Below are 16,163 nucleotides of genomic sequence, written 5' to 3'. Positions count from 1 at the left end.
AACAGTACTAAAGGAAATTTTATCTGCATTAACAAGTTTGTCATAACATTTAATACAAACAACAGCTGAAGGAACAGATACCAAAAGTGATACACTTAGCTTTGGTAGCTCCAGCACCGGGCAGCGATTTTCCTGAAGTATCTTCTGACTCAGTTGCAACGTGGAACATCTTGCGATATGTAATAGAAAAAACAACATATAAAGCAAAATTGATCAAATTCCTTAAATGACAGTTTCAGGAATGGGAAAAAAATGCCAGTGAACAAGCTTCTAGCAACCAGAAGCAATAAATATTGAGACTTAAATAATGTGGAGACAAAAGTGACGCCCATATTTTTTTAGCGCCAAATAAGACGCCCACATTATTTGGCGCCTAAATGCTTTTGGCGGCAAAAATGACGCCACATCCGGAACGCCGACACTTTTGACGCAAAAGAAAGTAAAAAATGACGCAACTTCCGGCGACACGTATGACGCCGGAAACAGAAAATTTTTTTGCGCCAAAAAAGTCCGTGCCAAGAATGACGCAATAAAATGAAGCATTTTCAGCCCCCGCAAGCCTAACAGCCCACAGGGAAAAAGTCAAATTTTTTAAAGGTAAGAAAAAATGATTGATTCAAATGCATTATCCCAAATATGAAACTGACTGTCTGAAAATAAGGAATGTTGAACATCCTGAGTCAAGGCAAATAAATGTTTGAATACATATATTTAGAACTTTATAAAAAAGTGCCCAACCATAGCTTAGAGTGTCACAGAAAATAAGACTTACTTACCCCAGGACACTCATCTACATGTTTGTAGAAAGCCAAACCAGTACTGAAACGAAAATCAGCAGAGGTAATGGTATATATATATATATATAAGAGTATATCGTCAATCTGAAAAGGGAGGTAAGAGATGAATCTCTACGACCGATAACAGAGAACCTATGAAATAGACCCCGTAGAAGGAGATCATTGCATTCAAATAGGCAATACTCTCTTCACATCCCTCTGACATTCACTGCACGCTGAGAGGAAAACCGGGCTCCAACCTGCTGCGGAGCGCATATCAACGTAGAATCTAGCACAAACTTACTTCACCACCTCCATAGGAGGCAAAGTTTGTAAAACTGATTTGTGGGTGTGGTGAGGGGTGTATTTATAGGCATTTTAAGGTTTGGGAAACTTTGCCCCTCCTGGTAGGAATGTATATCCCATACGTCACTAGCTCATGGACTCTTGCTAATTACATGAAAGAAAAAAGAACAGACAGACTAGAAGTCTGAAATCCTTTGTAGCATCAACATATCTTAATGTTCTAACAACATCAAAAGTATGTAAAGATTTTTCAGAAGCATTTTTTGGATTAGGACACAAGGAGGGAATGACAATTTCCCTATTAATGTTATGTGAGGAAAAATTTAAATGTAGTCCGCAAAAACTTTCTCTTGCGATGTATCGAGTCCATGGATTCATCCAATATTTGTGGGATATTCTCCTTCCCAACAGGAAGTGGCAAAGAGAGCACCCACAGCAGAGCTGTCTATATAGCTCCTCCCTTAACTCCACCTCCCAATCATTCGACCGAAGGTTAGGAAGAAAAAGGAGAAACTATAGGTTGCAGAGGTGACTGAAGTTTTTTCAATAAAATATACTACCTGTCTTAAATAGACAGGGCGGGCCGAGGACTCGATACATCGCAAGAGAAAGAAATTTATCAGGTAAGCATAAATTTTGTTTTCTCTTGCAAGATGTATCGAGTCCACGGATTCATCCAATACTTGTGGGATACCAATACCAAAGCTTTAGGACACGGATGAAGGGAGGGACAAGACAGGTACCTAAACGGAAGGCACCACTGCTTGTAGAACCTGTCTCCCAAAAATAGCCTCCGAAGAAGCAAAAGTATAAAATTTGTAAAATTTGGAAAAAGTGTGAAGCGAAGACCAAGTCGCCGCCTTACAAATCTGTTCAACAGAAGCCTCATTTTTAAAAGCCCATGTGGAAGCCACCGCTCTAGTAGAGTGAGCTGTAATCCTTTCAGGAGGCTGCTGGCCAGCAGTCTCATAAGCCAAACGGATGATGCTTTTCAGCCAAAAAGAAAGAGAGGTTGCTGTAGCTTTCTGACCTCTTCGCTTTCCAGAATAGACAACAAACAACGAGGATGTTTGACGGAAATCTTTAGTTGCTTGCAAATAGAACTTTAAAGCACGAACCACGTCTAGGTTGTGCAACAGACGTTCCTTCTTGGAAGAAGGATTAGGACACAGAGAAGGAACCACAATCTCCTGATTGATATTCCTATTAGAAACAACCTTAGGAAAGAATCCAGGTTTGGTACGCAGAACTACCTTATCCGCATGGAAAACAAGATAAGGTGAGTCATACTGTGAAGCAGATAATTCAGAAACTCTTCGACCCGAAGAGATAGCTACTAAAAACAGAACTTTCCAAGTTAGAAGCTTAATATCTATGGAATGCATGGGTTCAAACGGAACCCCTTGAAGAACCTTAAGAACTAAATTTAAACTCCATGGCGGAGCAACAGGTTTAAACACAGGCTTGATTCTAACTAAAGCCTGACAAAACGCCTGAATGTCTGCAACATCTGCCAGGCGCTTGTGTAAAAGAATAGACAAAGCAGATATCTGTCCTTTTAAGGAACTAGCTGATAATCCCTTCTCCAATCCTTCTTGGAGAAAGGACAATATTCTAGGAATCCTAATCTTACTCCATGAGTAACCCTTTGATTCACACCAATAAAGATATTTACGCCATATCTTATGATAGATTTCCTGGTGACAGGCTTTCTAGCCTGAATCAAGGTATCAATGACCGACTCAGAGAAACCACGCTTTGATAAAATCAAGCGTTCAATCTCCAAGCAGTCAGACGCAGAGAAAGTAGATTTGGATGCTTGAATGGACCCTGAATTAGAAGGTCCTGCCTCAGTGGCAGAGTCCACGGTGGAAGGGATGACATGTCCACCAGATCTGCATACCAAGTCCTGCGCGGCTACGCAGGTGCTATCAAAATCACTGAAGCTCTCTCCTGCTTGATTCTGGCAATCAGACGAGGAAGGAGAGGAAATGGTGGAAACACATAGGCCAGGTTGAAGGACCAGGGCACTGCTAGAGCATCTATCAGTACTGCCTGGGGATCCCTTGACCTGGATCAGTAACATGGAAGCTTGGCGTTCTGATGAGACGCCATCAGATCCAATTCTGGTGTGCCCCATAGCTGAATCAGTTGGGCAAACACTTCCGGATGGAGCTCCCACTCCCCTGGATGAAAAGTCTGACGACTTAGGAAATCCGCCTCCCAGTTCTCTACCCCTGGGATATGGATTGCTGAAAGATGGCAAGAGTGAATCTCTGCCCATCGGATTATTTTGGACACCTCTTTCATCACTAGAGAACTCCGTGTTCCACCTTGATGATTGATATAAGCTACAGTTGTGATGTTGTCTGACTGAAATCTGATGAATTTGGCCGCAGCCAGTTGAGGCCACGCCTGGAGCGCATTGAATATCGCTCTCAGTTCTAGGATGTTTATCGGGAGGAGAGCCTCCTCCTGAGTCCATAAACCCTGTGCTTTCAGGGAGTTCCAGACTGCACCCCAGCCCAGTAGGCTGGCATCTGTCGTTACTATGACCCAGTCTGGCCTGCGGAAACACATTCCCCGGGACAGGTGAACCTGTGACAACCACCAGAGAACAGAATCTCTTGTCTCCTGATCCAGATGTATCTGAGGAGATAAATCTGCATAATCCCCATTCCACTGTTCGAGCATGCATAGTTGCAGTGGTCTGAGGTGTAGGCGAGCAAATGGAACTATGTCTATTGCCGCTACCATTAGTCCGATTACCTCCATACACTGAGCCACTGATGGCCGAGGAATGGAATGAAGAGCTCGGCAGGTGGTTACAAGTTTTAATTTCCTGACCTCCGTCAGAAATATTTTTCTATTAGAATCCCTAGGAAGGAAACTCTTGTGAGGGGGAAGAGAGAACTCTTTTTTTATGTTCACCTTCCACCCATGAGATCTCAGAAACGCCAACACGATGTCCGTGTGAGACTTGGCTGGTTGGAAAGTCGATGCTTGAATTAAGAGGTCATCTAGATAAGGCGCCACTGCTATGCCCCGCGGTCTTAGAACCGCCAGAAGGGACCCTAGCACCTTTGTGAAGATTCTGGGAGTCGTGGCCAACCCGAAGGGAAGGGCCACAAACTGGTAATGCCTGTCCAGAAAGGCGAACCTGAGAAATTGGTGATGATCTCTGTGAATAGGGATGTGCAGATACGCAACCCTTAAGTCCACGGTGGTCATATATTGACCTTCCTGGATCAGTGGCAGAATAGTCCGAATAGTCTCCATTTTAAAAGATTGAACTCTGAGGAATTTGTTTAGGATCTTGAGATCCAAGATTTGTCTGAAAGTTCCTTCTTTTTTGGGAACCACAAACAGGTTTGAGTAAAACCCTAGCCCTTGTTCTGCTTTTAGAACTGGGAGAATCACTCCCATGGTATGTAGGTTCTAAAGCCCAGGAATCGTGAACATCTTTTGCTCAAGCCTGAGCGAAGAGAGAGAGTCTGCCCCCCACTAGATCCGGTCCCGGATAGGGGGCTACCCCTTCATGCTGTCTTGGAGGCAGCTGCAGGCTTCTTGGCCTGTTTACCCTTTTTCCAAGCCTGGTTAGGTCTCCAGACTGACTTGGATTGAGCGAAATTCCCCTCTTGCTTTGCAGCAGGGAAAGAGGAAGCGGGACCACCTTTGAAGTTTCGAAAGGAACGAAAATTATTTTGTTTGGTCCTCATTTTATTTGTTTTATCCTGAGGGAGGGCATGGCCTTTCCCTCCAGTGATGTCTGAAATAATCTCCTTCAGTTCAGGCCCGAATAGTGTCTTTCCTTTGAAAGGGATGTTCAAAAGTTTAGATTTTGACGACACATCAGCTGACCAGGACTTAAGCCATAACGCCCTGCGCGCTAAAATGGCAAAACCTGAATTCTTTGCCGCTAATTTAGCCAGTTGAAAAGCGGCATCTGTAATGAAAGAATTAGCCAGCTTAAGAGCCTTAATTCTATCCATAATATCCTCTAATGGGGTCTCCATCTGAAAAGCCTCTTCCAGAGCCTTGAACCAAAAAGCAGCTGCAGTAGTTACAGGAACAATGCACGCAATAGGTTGGAGAAGAAAACCTTGATGAACAAAAATTTTCTTTAGGAGACCCTCTAATTTTTTATCCATAGGATCTTTGAAAACACTACTGTCTTCAATAGGTATAGTTGTACACTTGGTGAGAGTAGAAATAGCTCCCTCCACCTTAGGGACCGTCTGCCACAAGTCCCGCATGGTGTCAGATATGGGGAACATTTTCTTAAAAACAGGAGGGGGAGCGAACGGAATACCTGGTCTATCCCACTCCCTAGTGACAATGTTCGCAATCCTCTTAGGGACCGGAAAAACATCAGTGTAAACAGGAACTTCTAGGGATTTGTCCATTTTACACAATTTCTCTGGAACCACTATAGGGTCACAATCATCCAGAGTCGATAATACCTCCCTGAGCAACAAGCGGAGGTGTTCTAGCTTAAATTTAAAGGCCGTCATATCAGAATCTGTCTGAGGGAGTGTCTTACCTGAATCAGAAATCTCTACCTCAGACAGCAAATCCCTTACCCCTACTTCAGAACATTGTGAGGGTATATCAGAAAAGGCTACTAAAGAGTCAGAAGGCTCAGCATTTGTTCCTAACCCAGAGGTATTGCGCTTTCCTTGTAACCCAGGCAGTTTAGATAAAACCTCTGTGAGGGTAGTATTCATAACTGCGGTCATGTCTTGTAAGGTAAACTATGTAGACGCACTAGAGGTACTTGGCGTCACTTGTGCGGGCGTTACTGGTTGTGACACTTGGGGAGAGCTAGATGGCATAACCTCATTTCTTTCTGTCTGAGAATCCTCTAGCGCTATATTTTTAAGTGCTACAATATGCTCTTTAAAATCTATAGACATATCAGTGCAAGTGGGACACATTCTAAGAGGGGGTTCCACAATGGCTTTTAAACACATTAAACAAGGAGTTTCCTTGATGTCAGACATGTTTAACAGGCTAGTATTGAAACAAGCAAGCTTGGAAAACACTTTATTCAAAGTGAAAACAACAATTAGAAAAAACGGTACTGTGCCTTTAAGAGAAAAAAAGTGCACAAGTTCTGCAAAACAGTGGAAAAAAGCAGTAAACTTTTCAAAATTTTTACAGTATATTCTTAAAGCTTTAGTAAGATTGTCCCACCAGCAAAATAAACATTTAACCCCTTAATGGAAAAACCGGATTGACAAACGTCAAAACCAGACAAAAAACGGTCAGCACCTTTCCACAGCTCTGCTGTGGCGCCTACCTGCCCTTAGGGATTGATTTTGTGGGAAAATACGTCTATCTGGCCCTCAAATCACAGCAGGACCCTCCGGTGTAGCAGCTTTATGTCTTGTCATGGAAAAACAACTGCGCATCTGAGGCGTGAAAAAAGGCCCCTCCCACCACACTCGATGTCTGTGGGGCCTTAAAGAAACACATTAAAGCGTTTCTAATCTAGCCATGTGGGTTAATAAACCTTAAGTAAGCCAAATGAACCTCCAAAAGTCCCTCAAAAACATTTATCTCTAATAAAAACGTTAGCCTTCTATAAGTGTCAACCAGTATTAATTTAGCCCTTTATGCAAGCTGGTAATTCCACACTAAGTCTCTGAATACAGCTTACCCTTCCCTCATGGGGATATTGTCAGCCTTTTCTAGAATTATTACAGTCTGTCTAGAAAAAAATGACTGAACATACCTCAGTGCAGCTTAGCCTGCAAACCGTTCCCCCAAATGAAGTTTCCTGTACTCCTCAGCCTCTGTGGGAACAGCAGTGGATCTCAGTTACAAAGTGCTAAGATCATCATCCTCCATGCAGAAATCTTCATCTCTTTTCTGCTTGAGAGTAAATAATACACACCGGTACCATTTAAAATAACAAACTCTTGCTTGAGAAAATAAAAACTAACATTTTTGTCACCACAATCACTTTACCCTTCCTTATTGCTTAGAGCCGGCAAAGAGAATGACTGGGGGGTGGAGTTAGGGGAGGAGCTATATAGACAGCTCTGCTGTGGGTGCTCTCTTTGCCACTTCCTGTTGGGAAGGAGAATATCCCACAAGTATTGGATGAATCCGTGGACTCGATACATCTTGCAAGAGAAACAGCTTTATCTTGATGGAAAAATCAGATAAGACTCACAAGAGAGCAGACAATTCATAAACTCTTCTAGCAGAAGAGATAGCCTAAAGAAACATCACTTTCAATGAAAGTAGTTTAATGTCCAATGTATGCATAGGCTCAAAAAGGGTTAGCCTGCAAAACTTTCAATACAAGGTTAAGACTCCAAGGAGGAGAAATAGGCATAATAACAGATTTAATCCGAATTAAAGCCTGGATAAAACAACAAATATTAGTAAGGTTAGCAACCTTCCTATTAGGGATGCACCAACATTTCGGCAACCAACATTTTTGGAAATGGGCCTATACTCCCAATGGCTGGGGCACTCACCACCTCCTAGCCCCAGACAGTTAGAGGAAATACTCTACTCAGGTTTAAGTCTCAGCCGGAATGGAGGAAATGAACTTAGACCACACCCGGTCACATGGAGTGCAAGACAGTACTTCCCCTGTTATTACAAGTACAGCAAGTAATAGGAGCTGTGCAACACTTTCAAAAACAAAAGTGAAACTAAAAAAAAAGTGAAACTAAAAAAAGTGAAACCTGTTTGTTCCAGCCAAAAACACACAGTCTATCAGCCCAAGGAAAACAAACATAATTTATGCTTACCTGATAAATTTATTTCTCTTGTAGTGTGTTCAGTCCACGGGTCATCCATTACTTATGGGATATATTCTCCTTCCCAACAGGAAGTTGCAAGAGGATCACCCAAGCAGAGCTGCTATATAGCTCCTCCCCTCACATGTCATATCCAGTCATTCGACCGAAACAAGACGAGAAAGGAAAAACTATAGGGTGCAGTGGTGACTGGAGTTTTAATTAAAATTTAGAACTGCCTCAAAAAAAGACAGGGCGGGCCGTGGACTGAACACACTACAAGAGAAATAAATTTATCAGGTAAGCATAAATTATGTTTTCTCTTGTTAAGTGTGTTCAGTCCACGGGTCATCCATTACTTATGGGATACCAATACCAAAGCTAAAGTACACGGATGATGGGAGGGACAAGGCAGGAACATTAAACAGAAGGAACCACTGCCTGTAGAACCTTTCTTCCAAAAACAGCCTCCGAAGAAGCAAAAGTGTCAAATTTGTAAAATTTTGAAAAGGTATGAAGTGAAGACCAAGTTGCAGCCTTGCAAATCTGTTCAACAGAGGCCTCATTTTTAAAGGCCCAGGTGGAAGCCACAGCTCTAGTGGAATGAGCTGTAATTCTTTCAGGAGGCTGCTGTCCAGCAGTCTCATAGGCTAAACGTATTATGCTACGAAGCCAAAAAGAGAGAGAGGTGGCCGAAGCCTTTTGACCTCTCCTCTGACCAGAATAAACGACAAACAGAGAAGAAGTTTGCCGAAATTCTTTAGTTGCCTGTAAGTAGAACTTCAGGGCACGGACTACGTCCAGATTATGCAAAAGACGTTCCTTCTTTGAGGAAGGATTAGGACATAATGAAGGAACAACAATCTCTTGATTGATATTCCTGTTAGAAACAACCTTAGGTAAAAACCCAGGTTTAGTACGCAGAACTACCTTGTCTGAATGAAAAATCAGATAAGGAGAATCGCAATGTAAGGCTGATAACTCAGAGACTCTTCGAGCCGAGGAAATAGCCATCAAAAACAGAACTTTCCAAGATAAAAGCTTAATATCAATGGAATGAAGGGGTTCAAACGGAACACCCTGAAGAACTTTAAGAACCAAGTTTAAGCTCCACGGAGGAGCAACAGTTTTAAACACAGGCTTAATCCTAGCCAAAGCCTGACAAATGGCCTGGACGTTTGGATTCTCTGCCAGACATTTGTGTAAAAGAATAGACAGAGCGGAAATCTGTCCCTTTAACGAACTAGCAGATAAACCCTTTTCTAAACCTTCTTGTAGAAAAGCCAATATCCTAGGAATCCTAACCTTACTCCATGAGTAACTCTTGGATTCACACCAATATAAATATTTACGCCATATTTTATGGTAAATTTTTCTGGTAACAGGTTTCCGAGCCTGTATTAATGTATCAATTACCGACTCCGAAAAACCACGCTTTGATAGAATCAAGCATTCAATCTCCATGCAGTCAGCCTCAGAGAAATTAGGCTTGGATGGTTGAAAGGACCCTGAATTAGAAGGTCCTGCCTCAGAGGCAGAGACCATGGTGGACAGGACGACATGTCCACTAGGTCTGCATACCAGGTCCTGCGTGGCCACGCAGGCGCTATCAGAATCACCGATGCTCTCTCCTGTTTGATCCTGGCAATCAGTCGAGGTAGCAACGGAAATGGTGGAAACACATAAGCCATGTTGAAAACCCAAGGGGCTGCTAGTGCATCTACCAGCACCGCTCCTGGGTCCCTGGATCCGTAACAAGGAAGCTTGGCGTTCTGGCGAGATGCCATGAGATCCAGCTCCGGTTCGCCCCAACGAAGAATCAGTTGAGCAAACACCTCCGGGTGAAGTTCCCACTCCCCCGGATGAAAGGTCTGGCGACTTAGAAAAGCCGCCTCCCAGTTCTCCACGCCTGGGATGTAGATCGCTGACAGATGACAAGAGTGAGACTCTGCCCAGCGAATTATCTTCGAGACTTCCAACATCGCTAGGGAACTCCTGGTTCCCCCTTGATGATTGATGTAAGCCACAGTCGTGATGTTGTCCGACTGAAATCTGATGAACCTCAGTGTTGCTAACTGAGGCCAAGCTAGAAGAGCATTGAATATTGCTTTTAACTCCAGAATGTTTATTGGGAGGAGTTTCTCCTCCTGAGTCCACGATCCCTGAGCCTTCAGGGAGTTCCAGACTGCCCCCCAGCCTAGTAGGCTGGCATCTGTTGTTACAATCGTCCGATCTGGTCTGCGAAAAGTCATTCCTTTGGACAGATGAACCCGCGACAACCACCAGAGAAGAGAATCTCTGGCCTCTTGGTCCAGATTTAGTAAAGGGGACAGATCTGAGTAATCCCCATTCCACTGACTTAGCATGCATAGTTGCAGCAGTCTGAGATGCAGGCGCGCAAATGGCACTATGTCCATCGCCGCGACCATTAAGCCGATTACTTCCATGCACTGAGCTACTGATGGGCTTGGAATGGAATGAAGGACACGGCAAGCATTTAGGATTTTTGATAACCTGGACTCCGTCAGGTAAATCTTCATCTCTACAGAATCTATAAGAGTCCCTAGAAAGGGAACCCTTGTGAGTGGTAACAGAGAACTCTTTTCCATGTTCACTTTCCACCCATGGGACCTCAGAAATGCTAGAACTATCTCTGTATGAGACTTTGCATTTTGAAAGCTTGACACTTGTATCAGAATGTCGTCTAGGTACGGAGCCACCGCTATGCCTCGCGGTCTTAGTACCGCCAGAAGTGAGCCCAGAACCTTTGTAAAAATTCTCGGGGCCGTAGCCAACCCGAAGGGAAGAGCTACAAACTGGTAATGCCTGTCTAGAAAGGCAAACCTTAGGTACCGATAATGATCTTTGTGAATCGGTATGTGAAGGTAGGCATCCTTTAAGTCCACTGTGGTCATATATTGACCCTCTTGGATCATGGGTAGAATTGTTCGAATAGTTTCCATCTTGAACGATGGAACCCTTAGGAATTTGTTTAAGATCTTCAGGTCCAAGATTGGCCTGAAATTTCCCTCTTTTTTGGGAACCACAAGCAGATTGGAGTAAAAACCTTGCCCTTGTTCCGTCCGCGGAACCGGGTGGATCACTCCCATTACTAAGAGGTCTTGTACACATCGTAGAAATGCCTTTTTCTTTATTAGATTTGTTGATAACCTTGACAGATGAAATCTCCCTTGTGGAGGAGAAGTTTTGAAGTCCAGAAGGTATCCCTGAGATATTATCTCCAATGCCCAGGGATCCTGGACATCTCTTGCCCAGGCCTGGGTGAAGAAAGAAAGTCTGCCCCCCACTAGATCCGTTTCCGGATAGGGGGCCCTGTCTTCATGCTGTCTTAGGGGCAGAAGTAGGTTTTCTGGCCTGCTTGCCCTTGTTCCAGGACTGGTTGCCTTTCCAACCCCGTCTGTAACGAGTAGCAGTCCCTTCCTGTTTTGGAGCAGAGGAAGTTGATGCTGCTCCTGCCTTGAAATTACGAAAGGCACGAAAATTAGACTGTTTGGCCTTTGATTTGGCCCTGTCCTGAGGAAGGGTGTGACCCTTACCACCAGTAATGTCAGCAATAATTTCTTTCAAGCCGGGCCCGAATAAGGTTTGCCCTTTGAAAGGAATATTAAGCAATTTAGATTTAGAAGTTACATCTGCTGACCAGGATTTAAACCATAGCGCTCTGCGCGCCTGGATGGCGAATCCGGAGTTCTTAGCCGTGAGTTTGGTTAAATGCACAACGGCATCCGAAACAAATGCATTAGCTAGCTTAAGGGCTTTAAGCTTGTTCATAATCTCATCCAATGGTGCTGTGCGAATAGCCTCTTCCAGAGACTCAAACCAGAATGCCGCTGTAGCAGTGACGGGCGCAATGCATGCAAGGGGCTGCAATATAAAACCTTGTTGAACAAACATTTTCTTAAGGTAACCTTCTAATTTTTTATCCATTGGATCTGAGAAAGCACACCTATCCTCCACCGGGATAGTGGTACGCTTGGCTAAAGTAGAAACTGCTCCCTCCACCTTAGGGACCGTCTGCCATAAGTCTTGTGTGGTGGCGTCTATTGGGAACATTTTTCTAAATATCGGAGGAGGGGAAAAGGGCACACCGGGTCTATCCCACTCCTTGCTAATAATCTCTGTAAGCCTTTTAGGTATAGGAAAAACGTCAGTACACACCGGTACCGCATAGTATTTATCCAGCCTACATAATTTCTCTGGGATTGCAACCGTGTTGCAATCATTCAGAGCCGCTAACACCTCCCCTAGCAATACACGGAGGTTCTCAAGCTTAAATTTAAAATTTGAAATTTCTGAATCCGGTCTACCCGGATCAGATCCGTCACCCACAGAATGAAGCTCTCCGTCCTCATGTTCTGCAAATTGTGACGTAGTATCGGACATGGCTCTCGTGTCATCGGCGCGCTCTGTCCTTAACCCAGAGCTATCGCGCTTGCCTCTTAACTCAGGCAAATTAGATAAAACTTCTTTCATAACATTAGCCATATCATGCAAAGTGATTTGTAAGGGCCTTGATGTACTTGGCGCCACAATCTCACGCACCTCCTGAGTGAGAGTTAGGCGGCATAACTTCCCCCTCGTTGTCTGGTGATAATTTCTTTACCAGTAAAGACTGACTTTTATTTAAAGTAACATCCATACAATTGGTACACATATTTCTATTGGGCTCCACATTGGCTTTTAAACATAATGAACAAGTAGATTCATCTGTATCAGACATGTTTAAACAGACTAGCAATGAAGGCTATCAAGCTTGGAAAAAAATCTTTCAATAAATTTACAAGCAATAGAAAAAACGCTGCAGCGCTTTTAAAACACAAAAAAACTGTCACAGTTGAAATAACATTGAACTAACTGAGTTATAGCCAACAATTATAACAATAAATGTATGAATTTAGCAGAGGATTGCACCCACTAGCAAACTGATGATTAACCCCTCAATACCCAAAAAACGGATAATCAATTTAAGATTTAACGCTTTTATCACAGTCAAACACACTGTCACAGGTCTGCTGTGACTGATTACCTCCCTCAAAAATGAATTTTGAAGACCCCTGAGCTCTCTGGAGACGTCCTGGATCAAGGAGGAAGAAGCAGGAAAACTGTGCTAGAATTTTAACTGCGCAACAAGGCGCTAAAAAAAGGACCCTCCCACTCATATTACAACAGTGGGAGACCTGTTACAACGGTTTCTATGCAGAAATATACGTTAGCCATATGGAAAAAAATCATGCCCAAAAAGATTTATCACCAAAGTACCTCACAAAATGAATAACATGCCAGTAAACATTTTAAAAACAACTTTCCAGTGTTATGCAAAGTTATCACTAAGCCTGCTACCAGTCGCTTCTACTGCAGTTAAGGCTCATACATTTATTTCAGTATTAACAGTATTTTCTCAGTCAAATTCTAGTCCCTAGAAAATAACTCAACTGCGCATACATTTATCAGCCTGATACCAGTCGCATTAAAGGCTGTACTTACATCATATGGGTAACAGCAGTGTTTTCTTAGTCAATTCCATTCCTAGAAAGTATTACTGCACATACCTCATTTGCGGGGAACCCCGCATGCTATTCCCTTTTCTGAAGTTACCCCACTCCTCAGAATGTGCGAGAACAGCCAGTGGATCTTAGTTACGTCTGCTAAGATCATAGAAAACGCAGGCAGATTCTTCTTCTAAATACTGCCTGAGAGAAAAAAAACAGCACACTCCGGTGCCATTTTTAAAATAATAAACTTTTGATTGAAGAATAATTAGGTAAAAAACTCCTCTCTCTTCTCGCGACCTCCTTCTTTGTTGAGACTTGCAAGAGAATGACTGGATATGAAATGTGAGGGGAGGAGCTATATAGCAGCTCTGCTTGGGTGATCCTCTTGCAACTTCCTGTTGGGAAGGAGAATATATCCCATAAGTAATGGATGACCCGTGGACTGAACACACTTAACAAGAGAAAATCGCACAAAGCAGCATGTAAATAATTAATACACTGATTAATTAACCCCAACTGTTCAGTAAACCCCCTTTAGAGGATATTAACCCTGGATCCTATCAAGGTATAAAGGAGCCACACTGTGACCCTGTTATAGCGTTTTATGTGTAAACATTGAAACAATCTTACCTCCAGGATCCATGTTGTGGAACAGAACACAGCCTCTCAAATGTGACAGTCTTATAGCAGAGCTCCTGACATGGACTTGAGTGAGAGAAAGCAGGCAGTGAAACTCGTCAACACTGATTGCTTACGAGCTGTTAGCAGTAGTCTCCAGACTCTAACTTTCATCAATACTCTCACTGAGAGGTTGACATGACTACTTAAAACTCCAGTTCTATCTCGAAGGGCAGATACCCTTTTTCAGGACTCTCTGAATTTTCTGCCACCTCCTAACGTGATGAAAGGCAAAGAATGACTGGGGTAATGAGGAAGTGGGAGGGATATTTAAGCCTTTGGCAGGGGTGCCTTTGCCTCCACCTGGTGGCCAGGTGTTGTATTTCCCAACAGTAAGGAATGAAGCCGTGGACTCTCTCTTAAGAAGGAAATGTTTTGTACCTTAGATCATGTTTAGAAGCAATAAAGGTCACTTTTTAAACATTTGGAGGCTGGAATTAATTAATTGATTTTTTTGCTTTGTTAAAAAGCCTAAACATCATGAAACATACAGCGGGGAGAGTACTCAAACTAGAAGTAACATAACCTTTGCATCTCTTATCAAATTTGCTTTGTTCATTTGGTATCCTTTTTTTGAAAGTATACCTAGGTAGGCTCAGAAAAAGCAATGTACTACTGAGAGCTAGCTGGTGATTGGTGGTTACACACATATGCCTCTTGTGAGTGGCTAACCAAATGTGTTGTTAGGTCCCAGTAGTGACTTTATGTATAACACCTTTAAAGGGGTTAACCATATAATTAGTTAAATGCAAGCAATAGTGCAATGATAAAATGCTACAACACATAATATCCCTTTAATTTACAAGCAAAATCTTTTCACTAGCACATTTTGTAATTCACTGAATGCTTAACTCCTGATAGTAGATGCAGATTTTTGGACCATTCTTCACATTTTAAACTAAGATATATTTACACATCACAGAGCTTAACTTCTGAAGGGCACTGCCATGTATATCTTTGTCTTCTTTATCCCAAACTCCCTTTCTTCATTATGGTAAGGTAAACTTCTACTATCTTGCACTGAATAGAAATACAAATATTTTAAACCTACTCACGGTGGTTAGGGGAGGATGTTGTAGAGACTGGTGCTGTGGGACTAGATTCAGAAACGCTCTGCTCCCACATATCTCCTCTCTCTGGAACTTGAGATCCAGAGTCGCTGGTGATAATGAGATCTGTTAGGGCCTTAGAAACGTTCAGGCAAGAGGTTCCTGTCCTTTTGGAATTTCCAAGGAATGAATCATCATGTGGTGTCCAAGGACGGGATTCCGGGGAAGGATCACAGAAGGGGTGAAAAGGAGAGTCCAATCCAGAATCCTCCACATTTTCAGGGGAAGAAGAAAATGGAGATGGGCTGGAGGCGAGTGTATATGCACGACACCCTTTAACATGAGCAAATGAGAAGCAGGTTAGTTACTGTATATATAACACAAGTGACATGAAACAATGTATAATGCAAATTTAGACTCAATGTTTTAATTCCCAGCGCATTACTCACACCTTTGTTCCCTATCACCAAATAACCACTATATATAAGATGGGGATTTAGAAGAGTGGCAGAAGTGAATATGTTTAGATAGGATAAGCAAGAAGGTAAGAGTATAGGTTACAAAGAAGGAAGCTGCATTAACTATGTATGGCAAAGATTTAAAGGGACAGTAAACGTTCAGAATAATGTTCTAGAATTCTGCACACAGTGCAGAATTATACAACATTTTAGCGGTAAATTAAAAAATTAAAATTATTTCCAGACTTTGAAGTGTAAAGTTGGACTCCGCTCCAGGATCTACCGATAGATATTCAAAGCGCTTTGCGGGCTTGCTGGCTAGTCACAGAACACCCGGTCGCGCTATTGTACTAAATGTAGCTCGCTCCCACTCTGGTCTAGTAGCGGGAGCGAGCTACATTTAGTCCAATAGTGCGACCGGCGTGCTGTGACTAGCCAGCAAGCCTGCAAAGCGCTTTGGATATCCAAGACCCGGCTCAGTAGATCCTGGAGCAGAGTCCAACTCTACACTTCAAAATCTGGAAATACTTTTCATTTTTGAAGTTACCGCTAAAATAATGTTATATAATTCTGCACTGTGTGCAGAATCAATGGCATCACTAGGGGGTGCGGGCCGCACCTGGGT

The 16,163-nt window shown here is 42.9% G+C and overlaps 1 protein-coding gene across 1 annotated transcript in view; it reads right to left on the bottom strand.

The window, feature by feature from the left end:
- FCHO1 (FCH and mu domain containing endocytic adaptor 1) overlaps positions 1–16,163 on the bottom strand; it is an 802,768-nt gene that overhangs the window by 234,273 nt on the left and 552,332 nt on the right. The window contains exon 21 of the mRNA XM_053702869.1: positions 15,087–15,413. Coding sequence (XP_053558844.1) covers positions 15,087–15,413 — 327 coding nt within the window. The remainder of the gene's footprint in view (positions 1–15,086; positions 15,414–16,163) is intronic.

Source organism: Bombina bombina, chromosome 2 (assembly GCF_027579735.1).
Source record: "Bombina bombina isolate aBomBom1 chromosome 2, aBomBom1.pri, whole genome shotgun sequence".
NCBI lineage: Eukaryota > Metazoa > Chordata > Amphibia > Anura > Bombinatoridae > Bombina > Bombina bombina.
The sequence above is the reverse complement of the archived record's forward strand: the minus strand, read 5'-3'. Positions and strand labels throughout refer to the sequence as shown.